At 40.7% G+C, this 24668-nt stretch overlaps 1 protein-coding gene across 4 annotated transcripts in view; it reads left to right on the plus strand.

The window, feature by feature from the left end:
• BMP2K (BMP2 inducible kinase) overlaps nucleotides 1-24668 on the plus strand; it is a 335672-nt gene that overhangs the window by 236266 nt on the left and 74738 nt on the right. For all 4 annotated transcript variants that reach the window (XM_077274475.1, XM_077274485.1, XM_077274495.1 and 1 more), the window contains exons 12-14: nucleotides 6271-6366; nucleotides 15577-15749; nucleotides 23019-23179. In XM_077274475.1, coding sequence (XP_077130590.1) covers nucleotides 6271-6366; nucleotides 15577-15749; nucleotides 23019-23179 — 430 coding nt within the window. The remainder of the gene's footprint in view (nucleotides 1-6270; nucleotides 6367-15576; nucleotides 15750-23018; nucleotides 23180-24668) is intronic.

Here is a 24668-nt window from a genome sequence, read left to right on the forward strand (position 1 = left end):
GTACATGTGTGTATATATATATATATATATATATATATATATATATATATATATATATATATACATATATATATATATATATATATATATATATATATATATATATATATATATATATATATATATATATATATATATATATATATATATATATTAGAAAAAATGGAACAGCACACTCCACTACTTATCTTCGGGTGCAGAGCCCAGACAACCCGTCCTCGGTTGTTTCCAATTCATGCACTTCGCAAAAACAGGCAGCACTCCATAATCTTTTAGGTAAATATGCAGGTGTTTATTGTGCCCACATCTTCATGCAACGTTTCGGCTCTAACTGAGCCTTTCTCAAGGCTTGAGAAAGGCTCAGTTAGAGCCGAAACGTTGCATGAAGATGTGGGCACAATAAACACCTGCATATTTACCTAAAAGATTATGGAGTGCTGCCTGTTTTTGCGAAGTGTATATACATATATATATATGTATGTATGTATGTATGTATGTATGTATGTATGTATGTATGTATGTGTGTGTGTGTGTGTATATGTACAGTTGTGCTCAAAAGTTTGCATACCCCAGCAGAATTTTTGCTTTCTTGGCCTTTTTTCAGAAAATATGAATGATAACACCAAGACTCTTGCATTTTTCATCCAGCCACTGACAGTTCTGGATTCTGAGTTATGTGGAAAGCAAAAGAATTGTCAAAGGATCTACAGAAAAAGGTAGTTGAACTGTATAAAACAGGAAAGGGATGCAAAAAGATATCCAAGGAATTGATAATGCCAGTCAGCAGCATTCAAACTGTGATTAACAAATGGAAAATCAGGAGCTCTGTAAAAACAAAACCACGGTCAGGTAGACCAACAAAAATGTTGTCCACAACTGCCAGGAAAATTGTTCGGGATGCAAAGAAAAACCCACAAATAAGATCAGCTGAAATACAGAACTCTCTGAAAACTAGTGGTGTGGCTGTTTCAAGATGCACAATAAGGAGGCACTTGAAATAAAATGGGCTGCATGGTCGAGTCGCCAGAAGAAAGCCATTACTGTGCAAATGCCACAAAGTATCTCACCTATAATATGCAAAACAGCACAGAGACAAGCCTCAAAACTTCTGGAACAAGGTAATTTGGGGTGATGAGACCAAAATGGAACTTTTTGGCCACAACCATAAACGTTACATTTGGAGAGAGGTCAACAAGGCCTATGATGCAAGGAACACCATGACTGTAAAACACAGAGGTGGATCGCTGATGTTTTGGGGATGTGTGAGCTACAAAGGCACAGGAAACTTGGTCAAAGTCAAATACTGGAGGCAAATTTGCACTCATGAGCCTGGAAGCTGCACATGGGACGTACTTGAACGTTCTAACATGATAATGATCTAAAACACAAGGCCAAGTCGACCTGTCATTGGCCACAGAAGAACAAAGTGAAGGTTCTGGAGTGGCCATCTCAGTTTCCTGACCTCAATATCATTGAGCTACTCTGGGGAGATCTCAAGCGCGCAGTTCATGCAGCCCAGGAATTTACAGGAACTGGGGGCTATTTGCCAAGAAGAGTGGGCAGCTTTTACCATCTGAGAAAATAAAGAACCTCATCCACAACTACCACAAAAGACTTCAAGCTGTCATTGATGTTAGAGGGGGCAATACACGGTATTTAGAAATGGGGTATGTGAACTTTTGATCAGGGTCTTTTGGATGTTTTAGGTTGTCAATATGATTTAAAAAGAGAAAACACAATAGTTTGACAATAAATGGCTTCACCCAACCACTATCCATGAATGGAGAAAAAGTTTTGGTGTTATCATTCATATTCTCTGAAAAAAAGGCCAAGAAAGCAAAAATTCTGCAGGGGTATGTAAACTTTTGAGCACAACTGTACATGTATATGTGTGTATATATATATATATACCGGTATATGTGTGTGTGTGTGTATATGTGTATATATATGTGTATATATATGTGTATATATATATATATATATATATATATATATATATATATATATATATATATTGTAGCGTGGCTAAAGGGTGTCTAATCGACGGGAGATATGTGTCGCATAGATGGCTTGCCGCTGTGATGTAACCATAGCTACCTATATGTCTGTCAGGACCTGTGGTGATGTCAGACCACATGGCTAATCATGTGATGGGTTACTGGGTGTGGTTAGCTCTATGTAAGACAGGCTAATGTTTAACACAGTGGGATATGTGTGGAGGTGCTAGCCTCCAGTGTGTTAAGGCTCCAGCAGTGAGCCTGAAGGAATGGACACTTGTTTTTCCCTTTTGCCTGAGTTAAAGGCTATTTGTTTTCCTGTTGATGCTAAACTGGTTTATGAAGCAATAAACCTTGGAACTTTTGTTGGAACCTGCCTCCTAAGTGTCAGCCGTCGCACCTGAGTGAGTGAAATCCCTACTATATATATATATATATATATATATATATATATATATATATATATATATATATATATATATATATATATATATATATATATATATATATATATACAGTACAGAACAAAAGTTTGGACGCACCTTCTCATTTAAAGATTTTTCTGTATTTTCATGACTATGAAAATTGTACATTCACACTGAAGGCATCAAAACTATGAATTAACACATGTAGAATTATATCCTTAACAAAAAAGTGTAAAAAATTATATCCTTAACAAAAAAGTGTAAAACAACTGAAATTATGTCTTATATTCTAGATTCTTCAAAGTAGCCACCTTTTGCTTTGATGACTGCTTTGCACACTCTTGGCATTCCCTTGATGAGCTTCAATAGGTAGTCATCGGGAATGGTTTTCACTTCACAGGTGTGCCCTGTCAGGTTTAATAAGTGGGATTTCTTGCCTTATAAATGGGGTTGGGATCATCAGTTGTGTTGTGCAGAAGTCTGGTGGATACACAGCTGATAGTCCTACTGAATAGACTGTTAGAATTTGTATTATGCTAGAAAAAAGCAGCTAAGTAAAGAAAAACGAGTGGCCATCATTACTTTAAGAAATGAAGGTCAGCCAGTCTGAAAAATTGAGAAAACTTTGAAAGTGTCCCCAAGTGAAGTGGCAAAAACCATCAAGCGCTACAAAGAAACTGGCTCACATGAGGGCCACCCCAGGAAAGGAAGACCAAGAGTCACCTTTGCTTCTGAGGATAAGTTTATCCGAGTCACCAGCCTCAGAAATCGCAGGTTAACAGCAGCTCAGATTAGAGACCAGGTCAATGTCACACAGAGTTCTAGCAGCAGACACATCTCTACAACAACTGTTAAGAGGAGACTTTGTGCAGCAGGCCTTCATGGTAAAATAGCTGCTAGGAAACCACTGCTAAGGACAGGCAACAAGCAGAAGAGACTTGTTTGGGCTAAGGAACACAGGGAATGGACATTAGACCAGTGGAAATCTGTGCTTTGGTCTGATGAGTCTAAATTTGAGATCTTTGGTTCCAACCACCGTGTCTTTGTGCGACACAGAAAAGGTGAACGGATGGACTCTACATGCCTGGTTCCCACCGTGAAGCATGGAGGAGGAGGTGTGATGGTGTGGGGGTGCTTTGCTGGTGACACTGTTGGAGATTTATTCAAAATTGAAAGCATACTGAATCAGCATGGCTACCACAGCATCTTGCAGCGGCATGCTATTCCATCCAGTTTGCGTTTAGTTGGACCATCAACAGGACAATGATCCCAAACACACCTCCAGGCTGTGTAAGGGCTATTTGACCAAGAAGGAAAGTGATGGGGTGCTACGCCAGATGACCTGGCCTCCAACCAGACCTGAACCCAATCGAGATGGTTTGGGGTGAGCTGGACCGCAGAGTGAAGGCAAAAGGGCCAACAAGTGCTAATTCCACATGTGTTAATTCATAGTTTTGATGCCTTCAGTGTGAATGTTCAATTTTCATAGTCATGAAAATACAGAAAAATCTTTAAATGAGGTGTGTCCAAACTTTTGGTCTGTACTATATATATATATATATATATATATATATATATATATATATATATATACATACATACATACATACATACATACATACATACATACATACATACATACATACATACACATATATATATATATATATATATATATATATATACATATATATACATACATACATACATACATACATACATACATACATACATACAGTGGGTTCGGATCGGAAAGTATTCAGGCCCCTTTATATTTTTCCCTCTTTATTTCATTGCAGCCATTTGGTAAGTTCAAAAAAGTTTAAAAAAAATTCTCATTAATATACACTCTGCACCCCATCTTGACTGAAAAAAAACAGAAATGGGGAAATTTTTGCAAAGAAAAACTGAAATATCACATAGTCATAAGTATTCTGACCCTTTGCTCAGTATTGAGTACAAGCACCCTTTTGCGCTAGTACAGCCATCAGTCTTCTTGGGAATGGTGCAGCAAGTTTTTCACACCTGGATTTGGGGATCCTCTGCCATTCTTCCTTGCAGGTCCTCTCCAGTTCTGCCAGGTTGGATGGTGGACAGCCATTTTCATGTCTCTCAATTGGGTTTAGGTCAGGGCTCTGGCTGGACCAGTCAAGAATGGTTACAGAGTTGTTCTGAAGCCACTCCTTTGTTACTTTAGCTGTGTGCTTAGGGTCATTGTCTTGTTGGAAGGTGAACCTTCGGTCAAGTCTGAGGTCCAGAGTACTCTGGAAGAAGTTTTCATCCAGGATATCTCTGTACTTGGCCACATTCATGTTTTCTTCAATGCCAGCCAGTCGTCCTGTCCCTTCAGCTGAAAAACACCCCCATAGCATGATGCTGCCACCACCATGTTTCACTGTTGGGAATGTATTAGGCAGGTGATGAGCGGTGCCAGGTTTTCTCCACACATCACTATCACTATCCTCTGTGATTATCCCTCTGGCTCCATACAAACCATTGCAAGAATATATGTTATCATTTACACCACTTGTGTTCTACTGATAAAAGGCTGTTATATGGACTAACTATGTCCAGCTAAATTCTTCTTAGGGAGTACCTGATGAAGACAACGTCTGTATATATGCCTCATTAAAGTCCCATTAAAGTCCAGCAGTCCCATAGAGAATGAATGGGACATGGGTGAGAATGTCTATTCAGTCGGGGCTCCACAGAGCAATCAGACCCCTACCAATAAGTAAGGTGATAACGTGTAATGTTGGGAGTAACCCATGATTACCTGAGGGAACGACATGTTTAACTAATCTATATGAAAAGGAAATAGAGCAGGTGATAGCTGACCTAGCTAATGGGAAATGTCTGGAGCTGGATAGTCTTGTTCTGAAGGTGTATTCTAGATAAGTAGACTAGTTGGACCCACCTCAATTGCGAATGCTCACAGATGCCGTTAAACAAAGTTCCCTTCCAGTCTCACTATACGATGCCACTATTGTAAGTGCTTCTAAATCCTGAGAAAACCTACTAGATTGCTGATCCCATTATTTTTTGTAGACTACAAAATAATATTCAAAATCTGTATGCCACCAAGGTCTTTGATTCTGTACAATGGCCATGCTTGGTTGAATTGTTCAGAGGCTTCGTTTTCGGCCAATGTTCTTCATACATGCTTCATGTTAATTAGCGGTACCTATCAAGGATGTCCATTGTCTCCACTATTAGGTGTAGAACCTCTAGCTTTATATGTAAGACAAGACACTGTATTTCAGGTAGTAATGTTGAGAGACAGAGAAGGCAGGATTGGCCTGTATGCTGATAACCTGTTTTTATTCATGTCTACACCTGATATAACACTGAAATGATTACGTTATTTGCTGAAAAAAATGATGAATATTCTGTTTGTTTTACAAACCAAAATGTACCGTACTCCTTGTGTAAGTTTACTTGTGTTTTATTGTTCTGTATCCTTAAGCTGTGAGCGCAATAAAATGAGTTTTAAGACAAATAATGATGGGAATAACCCTTTTCCGTTATTATATTTACCGGTGATTGCTTATTCTCAGAATAGATCATTAATATTAGATTTTAGTGGCCAACTCTCAGCATCTTAGGTATTAACAAGGACCCTGAGGCTTTGGAAAAGGTTGTATCCCCTTCATTGTTTACCAGGCACAGTTCAATAGCACCTCTGTCTTTTATTACATGGAAATATGCTTCCTTTGATGGAACATTTTCCAGATAATGTCCTCATGTTTGCAGTGAAAATGTAACAAATGTGAGTTTTAACCATTTCCATGGTATATATGGTAAATGAATGATAGTGCACTGAACACCAGTGTCTTTGTTGTATGCAGTGTCAGCAGGCATTTCAGCAGCAACTTCTCCAGCAGCAATATTTGATGCACTCCCTATACCAGCAGCAACATATCCCACCTCAGCATCCATACATGGTAAGTCGGCGTAATATCACAGATTTACTACCGTAATTTTCGGACCATAAGATGCACTTTTTTTCCTCTAAATTTGGGAGGAAAGTGTGGGGTGCATCTTCTAGTCCGAATGTAACGTGGGGAGGGGGCAGCAGCGGAGTGGGATAGCACTGGGATTGCACTTGCGGGAGGCAGGAAAATGTCGCTGCTGCTGCAGGAATCCGGCGCTGGGGAAACCACTTGGTCCTGATGCTTAAAGTGAAGGAATATTCATTAGCCGCTTCCCCGCCCACCTGTCAGCGCCGAGCAGTGGGTAGGGAGCAGCAAATATTCCTTCACTTAAACAGCGGACCCACCTGGTTTCCCCAGCACCAGATTCCGGCAGTGGCTGGGGAGATCGTGTGTCTGGTGGAAGAGACGGCAGGAGCAGGGTGCCACAGGAGGGATCGCCGCATGCCTGACAGCACAGCCCGGGCTTCTACTGATGCTGACTGAGTGCTCTAGTATAGGGCCTGTGTGAGGTAATGAAGAAGGCGGGCTGGAGCATCACATGATCACAGGTCCTTCAGACACCGCACTAGAACCAATGCAGCTTCTTCTTACATGACCTGTGGTGAGGTAAGGGAAGCGGGCTCTGTGCGGTCATGTGATGCTCAAGCCCTTCTTTACCTCACCACAGGTCCTGTCAGCTGTAGAGAGAAAGACTTTCGGTTTTCTAGGGTGGCTGGCTGCAGGACCTGCACTGAGCACAGCCTGCACAAGTAAGAATTAATTAAAAGTTTAGTAATAACACATAAAAATGCACTCTGCCACTCCCTGTCGTGAACTATAACTCCCAGCCTGCTATACGATCTGCAGGACATGCTGGGAGTTATAGTTCTCCCAATGGGATCTTAAACCAGCAAGCACTCCAGTGTTATTTTTCAGTGCTGGAGTGGTGCTTTAAATATAAGCCCCGTGCCCCCATTCTTATACTCACGCCCCCAGCATCTTCTAGTACTTTACAGACACCAAACTGGTCCCGCAGCACCATCTTCTACCCATAGCTTCCAACATAACATACTATTATATATATATAACACCACATATAATAGTATGTTATTTATGTTATTAAATATTTTACCACATTTTTTGCTTCAAATATTTTTTTTCCCTATTTTCCACCTCTAAAATCTGGGTGCGTCTTATAGTCCGGTGTGTCTAATAGTCCGCAAATTATGGTAAATGTTTCTCAAATCAGATTTTACCGCTTAATTTTCAGAGGCCCTGTGCAAAGTAAAAGCACCAGCCTGATTGGCTGTTATGGGTTCCTTGTTTCATGTATGATCTTTTAAAAGGGAACCTGTCACCATGATAATGCCGTCCAATCTGCAGGCAGCATATTATAGACACAAGGGAGCTGAGAAGATTAATATATAGTTTAGTGAGAAAAGATTTAGTATAACCTGTTTTTAACCATTTAAACCTCTGCTCTTTCTAGGATATTTGGTCCAATGGGTGGTCCTATCAGTGACTGACCGCTATCTCGGTATGCACACTTATACAAGAAAGCTGTCAGTCACTGATAGGACCATCTACTGGACCAAACATCTCAGAATGATGAAAAAACAGGTAATACTGAATCTTTTCTCATAAAATGATATACCAATCTGCTCAGCTCCTCCTGCTCTATAACATGCTGACTGCAGATTGGATTGCACTTTCATGGTGACAGGTTCCCTCTTATCACTTTCCCCCACAGTGTTTTAAAGCTTCCCTGTCATTGACTTGTGTGTATTTGAGGAATAACACTATGTATGACCATTATACACTGCTCAAAAAAATAAAGGGAACACTAAAATTCCACATCCTAGATATCACTGAATGAAATATTCCAGTTGTAAATCTTTATTCATTACATAGTGGAATTTGTTGAGAACAATAAAACATAAAAATGATCAATGTAAATCAAAATGAATATCCCATGGAGGTCTGGAGTTGGAATGATGCTCAAAATCAAAGTGGAAAATCAATCTACAGGCTGGTCCAACTTCAGTGGAAATGCCTCAAGAAAAGGAAATTATGTTCTGTTGTGTGTGTGTGTGGTCTCCACATGCCAGTATGACCTCCCTACAATGCCTGGACATGCTCCTGATGAGGCGGCGGATGGTCTCCTGAGGAATCTCCTCCCAGACTTGGACTAAAGCATCCGCCAACTCCTGGACAGTCTGTGGTAGAACGTGACATTGGTGGATGGTGTGAGACATGATGTCCCAGATGTGTTCAATTGGATTCAGGCCTGGGGAACAGGCGGGCCTGTCCATAGCTTCAATGCCTTCATCTTGCAGGAATTGCTGACGCACTCCAGCCACATGAGGTCTGGCATTGTCCTGCATTAGGAGGAGCCCAGGGCCAACCGTACCAGCATATGGTCTCACAAGGGGTCTGAGGATCTCATCTCGGTACCTAATGACAGTCAGGCTACCTCTGGCGAGCACATGGAGGGCTGTGCGGCCCTCCAAAGAAATGCAACCCCACACCATTGCTGACCCACTGCCAAACCGGTCATGCTGAAGGATGTTGCAGGCAGCAGATCGCTCTCCACGGCGTCTCCAGACTCTGTCACGTCTGTCACATGTGCTCAGTGTGAACCTGCTTTCATCTGTGAAGAGCACAGGGCACCAGTGGCGAGTTTGCCAATCCTGGTGTTCTGTGGCAAATGCCAAGCATCCTGCACAGTGTTGGGCTGTGAGCACAACCCCCATCTGTGGACGTCAGACACTCAGACCATCCTCATGGAGTCGGTTTGTAACCGTTTGTGCAGACACATGCACATTTGTGGCCTGCTGGAGGTCATTTTGCAGGGCTCTGGCAGTGCTCCTCGTGTTCCTCCTTGCACAAAGGCTGAGGTAGTGGTCCTGCTTCTGGGTTATTGCCCTCCTGTGGCCCCCTCCACATCTCCCGGCGTACTGGCCTGTCTCCTGGTATCACCTCCAGCCTCTGGACACTACGCTGACAGACACAGCAAACCTTGCCACAGCGCGCATTGATGTGCCATCCTGAATGAGCTGCACTACCTGAGCCACGTGTCGGTTGTAGAGTCCGTCTCATGCTACCACGAGTGTGAAAGCATAACCAACATTCAAAAGTGACCAAAACATCAGCCAGAAAGCATTGGTACTGAGATGTGGTCTGTGGTCCCCACCTGCAGAACCACTCCTTTATTGAATGTGTCTTGATAATTGCCAATAATTTCCATCTGTTGTCTATGCCATTTGCACAACAGCATGTGAAATTGATGGTCAAACAGTGATGCCTCCTAAGTGGACAGTTTGATTTCACAGAAGTTTGATTTACTTGGAGTTATATTCTGTTGTTTAAGTGTTCCCTTTATATTTTTGAGCAGTGTATATCTTATAGCTTGCTTTTTAGGGGGTTTTCACTTATTCAGGCTCTAGTTACTAGGTAAAGGAGTTTATCTTTGGGTCTCTCTGCTTGTGTCCTCCTTTCCTCTTTCCATAGATGTTTATAGGCAGCAGCTGTAATTTGACTCGCACAGTTAAGATAGAAGTGAGCAGTTTTAGAGAGTGCATGATCAGTGCATTTAGGAGAGGTGAATTTTATTAGAAAAAATGCTCTTTTCCTTAATTCTAAGATATATTACAAAGTTTATCTTGGCGTGTACTGTTGATATATAAAAATAAGCCTAATTCTCTTTAAAACTTAACTCCATTGATCTACTTACCATCCTTTACTGATCTGCTGTACATCCTCGTGTCTTATCAAATCATTCACTTGGTTATGGGACACAGAAGTAGAAGATTTGAAATACTGCAGCTGTTTACTTTCTCCATGCTGAGAGAGTCATGAATGTTTATCTGTAAAGGGGACTTGCAAGCTAATAAGCCCTGAACTAACAGCAGTATTGCCACTGATTCCAGCAGATTTAGCACCTTTAAGGCTACGTTCACATTTGCGTTGTTGGGCGCAGCGTCGTCGACGCATGCGTCATGCGCCCCTATCTTTAACATGGGGGGCGCATGGACATGCGCCGGTATGCGTTGTACTGCGTTTTACGACGCATGCGTCATATAGACGCACAAGACAGGGCGCAGGGGATGTTACTTGTAGCGTTTTCCCTGCGCCGAAAGTCCCGATCTGTAGGATCTTATGACAACGCATGCGTCGCAAAACGCTGCGTTGTGTACATGCGTTGTTGGTTGCGTCGCGTCGCGGACGCTGCGCCCAACAACGCAAATGTGAACGTAGCCTAATACAGATGGCAAGTGTGCTGTGAGCTTGTAGACAAATTAGTCCCTTTCATTGGACTTGGCTGAAGCTCCACTTTATCATTTGTAGAAGAGAACAACTTCCTGTTAGGGCAGAGACAGACTGCCATATAACTCGTGCAATGATTGCATCGCACTGCACAGACTATCCCGCACTGCACGGACTGGCCCGTCAATACTTCTGATCGGAGCATGACAGCGTGATGTATTTCTATGCAGTTGTCAAGCTCAGGTCAGGAGAGCCGACAGACAGAATAAGGTTTCAATGCGATCCTCGCACGAGTTATACTGCAGTCTATGTCTGTCCTTAGTAAACTGGGAAGAAAAGAAGCTTACTTTTAAAGAGAAAAAAGAGAGGGCATTGTCTGATACTTATATATTGATGAACTGTTTCGAAAAGGCAATAAGGTGCAGTACTTGTCCACGGCCTCTAATCAATATATTAGGCTGTGTTCGCCATATATTGCTTATGTCTGTTAAACACCAGAGTAGGTAATAGTTAATCAGCAATGCTGTCGGGTTTTTGACCCCTACCTGAGTCATTAATATGTCAGTTCAAGAACACCTCTTTAGCAAATTGTACTACCAATACAACAAAACACCGCAGCCCCAAAATTGATTAGAGCTGAACAAATTTCAGTGCTGCAGAATTTTTCAACTCAAAAATTGACCTACAGATGTTTAAATTGCAGAATGAGCAAAAATTGGAATGATGAAATCTACCTACAAATCTTATTGGTGCGTGATTTTGATGCTGATTACCTGCAAAATCCACAGGTCCAGACCAACATAAAATAAAGAAAACCAGTTTAAAATAAAATCAACAAACACAACACTATCCTCCCCTTCCCAATCTCCTGCGGCTCCAGCGGCAATTCTAGCTTTGTCTCCTGCCGGTCTCGGAGATCGTTTCGGAGATGGACAGTGATGCACCTGACAGTAGGCTAGGCGGCTCATTACTGTATAAGTGGGTTTTAAGTAACTGCTGTCAGGATTCAGAATCTCCGCATGGCCACATTCTCTCTAACACAACACCTCAATCCGCAGGCTGAGACAGAGCTAATGGGTGCAAAGGACCTATAGAGCTGTCATTCAGTATGGTTTATATTTATTTTTTCATAATTTATCTTTTTGTCACAAAACGCCAAATCATCTGCTTGAATTCACAGACTTTTAGAGTTATATTAGATAATAGACCCCTGAGTGCCTGCAGTCACCACTAGGAGAAGCTTAAGAGCTTACAACATGATAATCATTGCGTATAATAGAACCTGTCATCATGTCAAAAGTTGCCAGTTTTTGCTTTCATTTTATTCATGCTGCTCTTTAGTACTGCCCATATGCTAATTTTTATGGTGTTTTCCAAGGGGTCAGTGCTCACAGGATAGTTATGCAAGACAGCCCAAAGACACATCCCTAAAGAATTCTGAAAGCAATGTCCCCTTGTAAGGACCATAAAATTAGCATATTGGATGCAATGAATAAAAAAGGCTCTTATCTCTAGAACCGTAAAGCGGAGTAAAAAAAAAGAAAAGTAATTAATAATAAGAAATGGAATACTCTAAAGCAGAAGGGATCAAACAAGAGTAACATTTGGCTACTTTTGACCTAGTTACTTTTTTTCATGGTAGCTCTATAAATCCTTCTTTAGTTAAGGTACCTTCACACGAAGCGACGCTGCAGCGATAGCGACAACGATGCCGATCGCTGCAGCGTCGCTGTTTGATCGCTGTAGAGCTGTCACACAGACCGCTCTCCAGCGACCAACGATGCCCAGGTCCCCGGGTAACCAGGGTAAACATCGGGTTGCTAAGCGCAGGGCCGCGCTTAGTAACCCGATGTTTACCGTGGTTACCAGCGTAAAAGTAAAAAAAACAAACAGTACATACTCACCTGCGCGTCCCCCAGCGTCTGCTCCCTGACACTGACTGAGCTCCGGCCCTAACAGCACAGCGGTGACGTCACCGCTGTACTTTCACTTTAGGGACGGCGCTCAGTAAGTGTCAGGAAGCAGACGCTGGGGGACGCGCAGGTGAGTATGTACTGCTTGTTTTTTTTACTTTTACGCTGGTAACCAGGGTAAACATCGGGTTACTAAGCGCGGCCCTGCGCTTAGTAACCCGATGTTTACCCTGGTTACCAGTGTAAAACATCGCTGGTATCGTTGCTTTTGCTTTCAAACACAACGATACACAGCAATCGGACGACCAAATAAAGTTCTGGACTTTATTCAGCGACCAGCGACATCACAGCAGGATCCTGATCGCTGCTGCGTGTCAAACTAAACGATATCGCTAGCGAGGACGCTGCAACGTCACGGATCGCTAGCGATATCGTTACAAAGTCGTTTCGTGTGAAGGTACCTTTAGACCTCCTTGTAGTGTCATGCTTAAGAGTGTTGGGTTTTTTTCACTTATAAAAAAAATGAACTCATGCACTCCCTAACATTGAAATTGCAATACCAGGAAGAAAAAGTCATGGAATTGTGGAAATCACAGGATGGATAAGCATGTTAATGATATTCAAATTATGAAAACATGGAAACCAAATTTTCAAAACATTAATGTATTCAGTATCTAGTATCAGTGCCAAGCACAGAAATCCCTGCACTTACACACCTTGGCATGTTATCAACGAGGTTATTAATGGTTGTTTTAAGAATATTCTGCCACTCTGAATGCACTTGGGCATACATCAAGATTGACTGCTTGCTGCTACTGGTATAATTTCCAACCAGTAACGTCCTAGAGATAATACAGGCTATGCCAGTAAGTTTAGGCCTCTAAGACTGCTCACGATATCACAAAAAACATGAGGCCTGGAATTGTGTTGAAAAACGGCACCTGGGACACTTTGGAGATATGTCCATACCACTGGTTCCACAACTAAATCAATGTAATGCCAAGTTCTTAGCGCACCTGAAACCTGAAAGACCAAAGGCGTCCAGCTACCATACTTTGTCTTGCCAAACTATAATCCTGGGTATAGGATCAGTGTGATGTACCCTTGTGAAGGCCTCTTCATGACGTTGCCTACATGCTCTCGTCAGATTCGAAGAATGTTCTTAGTGAACCGTTTTGTACTGCAATTGAAAATTATATATCACATACCAAGTCTACCCAAACCATCAAAAGGCATTTGCACGACATTAAGCTGTAAGACAGACATTCAGATACTGTTCATCCATTGAGCTCATAGAACCACTGTCAAAGGCTATCATGCTGCAGAGCAAGACAGCAATGGAGGCCTATCCTTTTCAGTGACGAGTCCTGCTTTTGTATTTGATGCAGTGATAGCCAGAGATTGGTCTGGAGACAAGTAGGCAAATTCATTCACAGGCTTTCACAAAGAAACATGAATGTGTCCCAGGCGCCATTTTTTAACTCAACAATGCCAGGCCACATGTTGTTCCTGCTATTATTAGCAGCCTAGATGGTCTAAAAGTGCTGCCATGGCCTTCAGTGTCTCCAGACTGGTCTCACATCAACCACCGCTGAAACATCATTGGTCGGCAATTGCAAAGGGAGTCACCTACAGTGGATCTTGATGATTTGCCCAAGTGCATGCAGCATGGCAGAATGTTCCTCTGAGAACCATTAATAACCTCATTAATACCATGCAAGGCATGTAAGTGCATTTATATCTGTTCGTAGAGCTCATACTTGACAATAAATAAATCAGGATGTTTTGAAAATTTTGTTTTTATTTTTTCATCATTCGCAGATCATTAACATGTCTAATCATCCTGTGATTTGCATAATTCCATGACCTTTTCCTTATTGGTGATACAATTTTAATGTTGAGAAGTATATAGGCTACATTCACATTTGCGTTGGGCAGAGCTGTGGAGGGCTTAATACTTCCTCTTACTTCCTCAGTTAAGCCCCGCCCACTGCCGCAACTCTTCCATTCTGCTCCGCCTACATCTGCATGCGTCCTGCTGTACCCATCTTTAACATTGGGTACGCAGGCCATGCGAATTATGCGGATGCGTCTGCATGTATCGTTTTTACGCTGTGCCGAACTGCGTCGAACGCAACAGAGGAAATACGCAGCCCTCCACAGCTCTGCCTAACGCAAAGGTGAACGTAGCCTTAATGAGGACTTGTCACCAGGTAAAGAATGGCCAGTTTTTTAACATTTTATTCCCTCTGCTCCCCTGAGTAATCAGTTCATTTTTTTTTTTTGCTTGTTTTTTTTAATATATATCTGATATATGGTTCCAGGGATGTGAGCTTTCTTATTTAGTTCTAATTTTTATTGTCATTACAAGGGGAACGTAGCTCACAGGGTAGTTATACAGAGGTACCTAAAAAAACACGTCCCCATAAAATCCTGTAAGCCATGCCCCTCTTGTAGACACCAAAAAAAATTAACACTAAATAAATAAATAAGTCCAAATCTCTGGAACCATATGATGATTTAAAAAGACTAAGAAAAAAAACCCGGAATAATTAGGGAGCAGCAGACATTAGATAAGTGAACACATTTCTCACTATTGACAAGTCCTCTTTTAAAGGGTCTGTCCACTACTCATACAAACCTTTCTGAATCCCTAAGTTTTTCCCCAATAAAATAATAACACTTATACTACCCTCCGGTGCCTATGCTGTTGCAGCGGTGTCGGCAATGGCTTTCCCTAGGCTCAATCTATTCGGCCAATCAGCAGTAGCTTAACTCTCCTGTCCTACGAGCGTAATTGATATCTGGAGGAAGTGAGAGCGCAGCCATATCTCTTGCTTCCTCCGAATGTCTTGTATGAAGGAGATTAGAGTGAAGCCAGCGTGATTGTTTTTCAAGTGAACCCCGCTCAAATAGCGCCGGCAAAGGAGGTGAGTATAAGTGTTATTATTTTACTGGGGTGAAGCATAGCGAATCAGAATGGGTTGTCCGAATAGTGGACAACCCCTCTAAGAAAGTTATTAACTGTAACTTATAGCTTATGTATGTCTTTTGTTACTAGGTTCACCAGTATCAACAGGTTCAGTTACAACAACAGCAAGCCCTGCTCCATCACCAGTCTTACCTTCCTCAGTATATGACCTCTCCTCAGGAGTTCACTCCAGCCTTAGTATCCTATCCCGCTACCCAGCAACAGCATGTGGGAGCCATGAGAAACTTGTGTAATACTAAAATGTAAGTATATTTTAAATGCTACTGCACATGAACAATAAGCATGAAAGCCCAGTCAGATGACACAGAACATGTATTCTCTTTACGCTATTGTTAAAGAGGTGGTCCACTACCATGTATAATTCGCCCATTGATTTACACCATTTAAAGAAGTATTTTTGTTATTGCTTTATGTTGCCATATGTGCCTGTGAGCAGCGCTATCGCTCCTCGCTCAGTCCACATCACATGACCCCGACTGCAGCCGCCACTGATGTCATGTCAATTTCCGGACTCCCTTGATTCACCCAGGTGTGACCGGGTCACCGCTTGTCACAGCCCAGTATCCACTTTCCCTCTCTCATCTGCTTTCATTGGCCGCAAGCTCCTGCTTGACGTGATATCAGCGGATGTCAGTGGCAGCTTCAGCCGAGGTCACATGATGCGGACTGAGCGAGCAGCGATTTACAGAAATACTTATTTAAAAGGTTTAAATCAATGGGCAAATTCTACATTGTAGTGGACCACCTCTTTAAGGAATTTACCATTGGTCCTGGTCCTTGGTGCTAGGTAATAAATCCAACTGCATTTGTCACTAAGTTTCATAGTTTAATTTCAAGCTATCTTGCACATTACTCATAATAAACTATTTCTTATACACACAAATATTACTTATTAGACATCACGCTTCAAGAAGACCAGTCATTAGATCAAAAGTTGCCAACTTCGATCTTCCTTTAATTCCACTTGTTCCACTTATGCCCTAAGTATGTCCTTTTTTAAATTCATCAAACTTTTCCAGAAATATGGTCCGTTATAAAAATTAGTACTAAATATAAAGTGTAGGTGCAGACGGCTGTATAATCGGTCCGAGTGCGATCCAACAAAAAATCGGATCGCACCTGGACCAGTGAAGTCTATGGGGCCTTCCACATGTCCGATTTTTTTTCCTCAAAGTCTGTCAAAGGAAAAAAGTTGCTGCATGTCAGAGTTTCATTCGATATTCTGATTGCAGTCAGCCATGCAAGTGAATGAGTCCATGGAAATCATTGGACTGCACTCGGATGACATCCACTCTCTCACACAATAGAAAAGATGGAGAGATTTTGTTCTCCATTTTCTCCTCAGTGTGCTTCGATTCTTTCATCTGAGCGAATCAGCTCAAGCTATGCTGACACTCTGATCAAACTCTGATCAGTGTTTGATCAGAGTGTGATTTGCATAATCGAAAAAGTATTAAGTTAAAGGGGCCGAATAATATTGCACGCCCCACTTTTCAGTTTTTGATTTTCCACAAAAATTTAAAATAACCAATAAATTTCATTCAACTTCACAATTGTGTTCCACTTGTTGTTGATTCTTCACCAAAAATTTACATTTGGTATCTTTATGTTTGAAGCATGATATGTGGGAAAAGGTTGAAATGTTCTAGGGAGCTGAATACTTTCGCAAGGCACTGTATACACTGTTTTAGTAAAAGAAATCTTCATGGGAGGGCTTCATTAAAGAGGAACCATTTTAATTTTTATTTCATAAATCAATAACACACACAAAAATAAGAAACTTTGTAATGTATATTATCAGAGAAATCTATGTCTTTTTCCGCCTTCACTGATCTTTCACTTTCAATTCAAGGGCAATATCTGTTTTCAGTTAAGATTGAATTTCCCATTACTAGAATATGAAATGATGGTTGGTGGTTGTAAAACTCTATGGAGCATGTTCTACTAAATGACAGTTCATAGAGCTTTATGAGCACCAACTATCATAATCATCATTCACTGAAGACAGATTGTACCCATGAATTGAGAATTTTCAGAATAAATAATCAATCCAAGAGGAGAAAGCTGGTTTATCTGATAAGATATGTTGCAAAGTTTCTTATTTTCATGTGTACTATTATTTATGATATAAAATTGTACTCTTTAAAAGCAGATTGAAAGCTAAATCCATGGATACAGTAATCAGGGAGAACTGCTGCCTGAAGTGAGTAGTCAGAACATTGCTGGCTGTGCTATTGGTCTGTAATGAGAATCAATAAAGGTCTCTTTTTCGACAACAATATATATAGCTGGCAGCTGAAATAATTCATCACTGATGACAGGGGAAGAATAGTATCCTGCCCATAGCCTATGAATTAGATTACATATATTACATATGTATGACATTTACAAGCCACAAACATGTTGTGAGATTCTAAGGCTATGTGCACACGTAGGTCGGGTCCTCTGCGGGTTCTCCCGCAGCGGATTTGATAAATCTGCAGGCAAAACCGCTGCGGTTTGTTTTGCGGTTTCCGCTGCGGGTTTACTCCTATACTATTGATGCTGCATATGCAGCAATATGCAGCATCAATAGTAATGTTAAAAATAATAAAAAAAATGGTTTATACTCACCCTCTGACGTCCCGATCTCCTCGGCGCTGCACGTGGCGGTCTGGTTCCAAAGATGCTGTGCGAGAAGGACCTTCGTGACGTCACGGTCATGTGACCGCGACGTCACCGCAGGTCCTGCTCGCACAGCAACCCTGCGCCTGGACGGCCGCGTGCAGCGCTGAGAGGTGAGTATATAATTATTTTTTATTTTAATTCTTTTTTTTTTTACACAAATATGGTTCCCAGGGCCTGGAGGAGAGTCTCCTCTCCTCCACCCCGGGTACCATCTGCACATGATCCGCTTACTTCCCGCATCGTGGGCACAGCCCCTGCGGGAAGTAAGCGGATCAATGCATTCCTATGGGTGCAGAATCGCAGCGATTCTGCACAAAGAAGTGACATGCTGCGGAATGTAAACCGCTGCGTTTCTGCGCGGTTTTTCCCGCAGCATGTGCACAGCGGATTGCGGTTTCCATAGGGTTTACATGTAACTGTAAACGCAATGGAAACTGCTGCGGACCCGCAGCTGCGGATCCGCGGTAAATCCCGCAAAGTGTGAACATGGCCTAAGAAGTCAGGCTAGTTTTGCAAGATTTATACAGAGGATTAGTTTACATACCTGAAGGCTCGGTTAATGCAAGTACTAAATTGTCATCAAGATAAATGGGTGATCTGATCAAAATGAGCAAGTAGAAAAGCTAAAGCATGGTGGTAGGCTGCTGCACACCTCTTCAAATGAAAAAAAAAAGTTGTCATGCAGGCTATTCTTAATAACCTTGATCTCAGCATAGATCACATTGTAGACAGAAACTCCATTCATTACAAGCTGCGTTCTGTCAATAGGGCATTCATAGTGGCTGGTATAAATTAGCACTACGTCTCTATGGTGATTGATAAAAAATACCCTTCAGGTTACAGTTATGGCTAATAGTTTTCAGAGTGGCACAAATATTGGTTTTCACACAGTTTACTTCAGTGTTTTCAGATCTTTTTGTGAGATGGTTATATGGTTACTGAAGTAGTTATTAGCATTTTGTGTGGTTTTACACCTTTATAAGCACATCAAGTTAATGTAAAGATTCAAAATTTTCGGTGTTGACTCCTATATTTCAAAGACTTCTGCAGTTCATGCTGGCATGTTGGATATCAGATCTGGGCAAATTGTGACTGATGACAACCAGTTCTTACCTAATAAATATTTCATCAGAAAAAAATATCTTGTCCCCAGTCCTCTGCTCTCCAATCCCTGCACTTCCTGCAAAGTTATTTTCTCTGATGAAGCCCCTTCAGACTGATTGAGACATCTGGAAGAAAGTTTGTCCAGAGACGAAATGGTGATCGCTACCATGAGACTTGTCATGTCAACAGTTAAGTATCCTGAGACTATTCAAGTGTGGGGCTGCTTTTCATCTATGGAGTGGGATCACTCGCAATTTTGCCTAAGAACACTGCAATGAATAAAGAATGGTATCTAATCATCCTCCAAGACAAACTTCTCTCAGCAATCCAGGAGTAATTTGGTGATGAATAATACTTTTTTCAACATGGTGGAGACCATGTCACAAGGCAAAATGATAACTAAGTGGCTCAGTGAACAAAACATTGAAATTTTGTGTCCATTGCCAGGAAACTCCCCTGATCTCAATCCCATTGAGAACCCGTGGTCAATCCTTAAAAAGCGGATGGACGATCAAAAATTCTGACAAACTCCAAGCACGGATTAGTCAAGAATTGGCTGCCATTAGTGAGGATTTGGCCCAGAAGCTGATATCCATTATGCCAGGGGTGAATTGCAGATATGTTGAAAAATAAGGGTCAGCACTGTAAATATTGATGATTGGCTTACACTTGATGTATTTGTTGATTAAAGTGTAAAATCTTATGAAATGTTTATAATTGTAGTTCAGTAATAGTACAAATATCTGACTAAAAGATCTAAAAACACTGAAGCAGCAAACTACCGGTATGTGAAAGCCAAAATTTGTGACTCAAAACTTTTGGCCACGACTGTATGCATTGGAAACCATAAAGGCCTGATTATAGTTCAGCTTTTTTACAGAGCAGGTCAACAACACCAGGCTTTTATGGCATGGGCACAGTGTATTTCACCGCAGAGTCCGGAAAATATTTGGCCCCATGGGTAGCTGTAGAATATAGATGACATGTCACTGCAACAGCCAGGATTGGTTGTTTAACCTATTTAAGATAATTTTTCTGTGTAAGTCCATTATGCAGCAATATTTCATAAATCCCCAACACAAACAGAATAAAACATCATAGTTTATTAATAAATTGATTTAATAAAACCATTTAAACACCCACAGAAAGGAAAAAGCACACATCGATGTTTCTAGACTATGGGGACTGCCCCAAATAGTTAAGGAATTTCAATTCTTAATAAGTTATGGAGAGTTTTATGACGGATGACTTGATGGTAAAATTTCATAGGACATTTTGAAGGCATTTATGATTTTTTTTTAAATTCATTTTATTTAACATGTTGCAAAACAAAACACAATGATCTGCAACAAGCTATGCAATCAATTACCGTAAGTGGTTGCAAAGATAGAAAAAGAGAAGCTAGTGTGTGACTAAAATGTAATCTTTATTTTATAAATGAAAAATGAAAAAAAAAATTTTCTAAATATCTTCATACATTACTGGATGTATATTGGGCCACTTATGACATACGTGACCCACTATTTCCAATAGGCAAAATATAGACGTTTTGCTTGAATAATACCCAAACTCGGCATGCGAGCCGCCTTGCTGATGCCAGTGGACACGGCAATAGTGCTGCGCGGGATGAATATCGCACCATGTGTTCTGATAAACTAATCGCTGCAGATGATATGCTAATACGCATGAGACACTTGCTGCATGTTGGGAAAATGGTACATAATTGACACAATCGGCAAGAGAAAATAATGCCGATAATGACCATGCTCTAGTAATGAATTTTCTCTTGCATGGTGATATAAATATAGTACTTTCTTTCCACATTAGTGATTATAAATTGGGATTATTTTAAGTTGGCTGGGTTAATTTATTCATGCAATCATAGTTACTATAAGATATGAGCCACCTATTGCTGATTACTAACGGTGTATGGTTCTCTGCCATACTTAACTTATCTAGGGGAATTATCTGACCAATATTTTATGGGGACAATGGTCTGAACCCCCTTTCAAGCAAAAGGTCTATATTTCGCCTATTGGAATTAGTGGGTCACATATGTCATAAGTGACCCAATATACATCCAGTGATGTATGTAAATATTTTTTTTTAATTTATAAAATAAAGGTTAAATTTTAGTCACACATTAGCTTCTCTTTTTCTATCTTTGTAATTTCAAATATACGGGTGGTGCACACCAATATGTGACTTTTTTCTGTGAGGATGGACTAATCCCATATCAATTAAGTGGTTAAATGTACAAAACATAAGTCATATTATTACAGCCTGGGAGAACATATACTTTGAACAGAGAGATATAAAGGACTCTCCTGGCTAGATAAGACATCAGGACTGAATTATCAGAGACCCAAGCTATGAGCACAATGCCAGAGGAGTGCTGGTATCACTTTCACAATACTTCAAGCTGAGATGAGGGAAGGAAAAAATGGAATACATATAGCAGAAAAGGAACATAACAAGAACGCAATTTACTGCGATACTTGAGGGTCAGGGGTTAAGAGACTATCCACCCAAAAACTCCAGACCTTCTGAAATGTAGCTGGGCATCCCCTATTCTAAAAGACAGTTTTCTCATATGAAATAGTACTGTTTACCAGAGCCTTCCATCTGCCAATTATAGGGGGCTTGTCAGCCATCCAGTGAAGAGCAATTTTTTTCCTAGCCAAGAATAATGTTTCCCTGAGAAAGATCCGGGTGTGATGCTGCCAATGTTCTTCGTCTAGCCAGCCAAATAATGCCAGTTTAGATTGACATAATATAATGATTGACAATAGAGGTGATAGCAACCTAAAAACATTAATCCAAAAGAGGATATTGGGGGGCAAGACCAAGTCATATGCTAAAAGTTGGCGTTCAGAGAATGACAGTGTGTTCTCTGTAAGGGGTCCTGCCCATGACCTTTATGGAATGTATTATTCTGTGTGATGCTCCATAGCTATAAATGGCCACTTTGCCATTTTTGGTTTGTAACCAAGTAGTATGGCAATACACATTTAATTTAAAGATTTGTTTCTATTTTTAATTCTTAAATCAATAAAACACGTGATAATAAGCAACCTTGTAATGTATCTTATCAGAGAAATCTGCTTATTTTTCCTCCTGGATTGATCATTCACTCTCAGAATTCTTAATTCATGGGTAAAATCTGTATTCAGTGAAGGCAGATATTTACATTACTGAGATAGATGAGATCTGCTACTGATAAGAGTATATGTAGAGGGGAGAAGGTAAGTGGGCAGGAGGAGCTAGAGGCAGAGCGCCTCCCGTTTACATAGAACCTTATCAGTAGGGACTGTCATCTTCTCTCTCAGTAATGTAAAAATCTGTCTTCACTGAATACCGATTTTACTCTTGAATTGACCATTTTAAGAATAAATGATCAGCCCAAGAGGAGAAAGAAGATTTCTCTGATAAAATATATTTCAAAATTTCTTATGTTTGTGTGTGCTACTGATTTATGAAAATACATTAACATTAACAATGGCTACTCTTAAAGTTCAAACTTTCTGCATCATTTTACATTAGTAATCTAAAAAGTAACTTTGCTTTGATATAACTGTGTTGAGTTTCTTCATTCATATACATAACTGCATTTAGACTAGACAGCGGTTTAGGTCCATTTTGCGCATCAGTCATGTGCCCTAACAGATTATCAGTTTTTGAAATGCTAATAAGGTGAAAATAATCTAAATCTCCATTAACTGTATTTGTCAATGTTTCAGATCTACAGGTGTATCTGAAAAGGAACCCCCTCCAACCCAACCAAAACAGAGCAGCAACAACCCCCCGGACATGTCAGGCTGGAACCCATTTGGAGATGATAACTTCTCCAAGTTAACAGAAGAAGAGTTGCTGGACAGGGAATTTGACCTCCTGAGATCAAGTAAGGGGACATTGAAGGCTTAATTTGCTTCACAATAACTTGGACACACAATCCCTTCAGCCAGAATTTGCTCTGACTTATGGACCACAATTAAACATAAAACTTCTTTCTACATGTCTGAGGGGCAACATTGTGTCCAGGTTTATTAGATGTAAAGGACAAGGGAAAGGCCTTGTCAAGAGAAGACATTGATTATAAATGAGATGTAAAAGGAGGGACATTTATGTCTCTTGCTTTATTTTTTTTTATCATTATTTCTACACCATTTTTTATTCAGACCAGTAATGCCCTATGACGACGCCTGAAAGAAGAGATAACCTTTTTTCACCTTACATTAATGATTGCAATGTCCATCTGATATGTCTCTGCCTGTAAGAGTCACTTTTCGTGTTCCATAATATGTTCAATAAACCTGTTCATCTTCTGCTATGTTTTTTGCTTCCATCTAATAGACTCTAATCTAATCTTTTCATCTTATACTCATGAATAGTTAATGATCTACTGTCTCTCAAAATAATCTAGATTTCCACCTTCTGACAAGCAAACGGTGCCTCTTGCTTTCACTTGATGTCTATCTATGTTTCTACTTACTAATCAGGCTACACCAAACAATATGAAATCTTCTTTTCCTAGAGTGTTGTGTAGTCGAATGCATGAGCAAAATCTCGAAATACAGATATCTAAAGAGGCTGCCATCTACATGTATTTTAACAAAAATCTTATTAATATGGCATTAAGAGAAGGACAACATGTCTTGCAGCATGAGCAACCCTCCTTTGCTTTCAGCTTGGGTCATCTTACATTTTTCTGAGGCAGTGTAATTCTAGAATGGGCCAGCCTCCAGTTGACTACATGTGTCTTCTCACCAGTTGGCACCTTCATATGGCCTAATCTTGGCAAAATAACATTTGCATAGAGTTATAATACAGCGCTTATAGATGACCTTTCACCAGATTTTTCGTGTTGAGATTTGAACACAGAATGTAATAGTGGCTGCATTGTACAGTATTTTTATATTTTGTCTCTTTGTTTCAGAAATTTTAGCCATCAGAGTATTTGTCACCTAATGACTTAACTTTTTTAACTCCACATAGGTTCTGTCCCTGGGGGCGTGTACTTCTTCCCCCTGTATGTTGCTGACCAATCATAAGCAGGCAGTAACACTTAAATAAGTACATGCCTCCACCATAGCTTAATGCAGGATTCACAGTATGTGAGGTGTAATCACTCTTATATATGCTGTGCTCAAGCAAGTTGTACTCATTCTGCAGTGAGAGCAGGCTGTCATTATGTCTCACTCAGGAGCAGTCTGTTCTGGGCTACTGTTGTGTCAGATACCACAGAAACTGTAGAAATTAACAGAGCACAACCATTATGTGTGATTATGTTACAGACACAACGCAAGACAGGCAGTGTTGGGAGCAACAGAACAGTAAAGCTAACTGAAGCTAAAGGAGGAGAGCTGGTAGAAGGGTTTGTAATGTGACAC

The sequence above is a fragment of the Ranitomeya variabilis genome, chromosome 1, assembly GCF_051348905.1.
Source record: "Ranitomeya variabilis isolate aRanVar5 chromosome 1, aRanVar5.hap1, whole genome shotgun sequence".
Classification (NCBI taxonomy): domain Eukaryota; kingdom Metazoa; phylum Chordata; class Amphibia; order Anura; family Dendrobatidae; genus Ranitomeya; species Ranitomeya variabilis.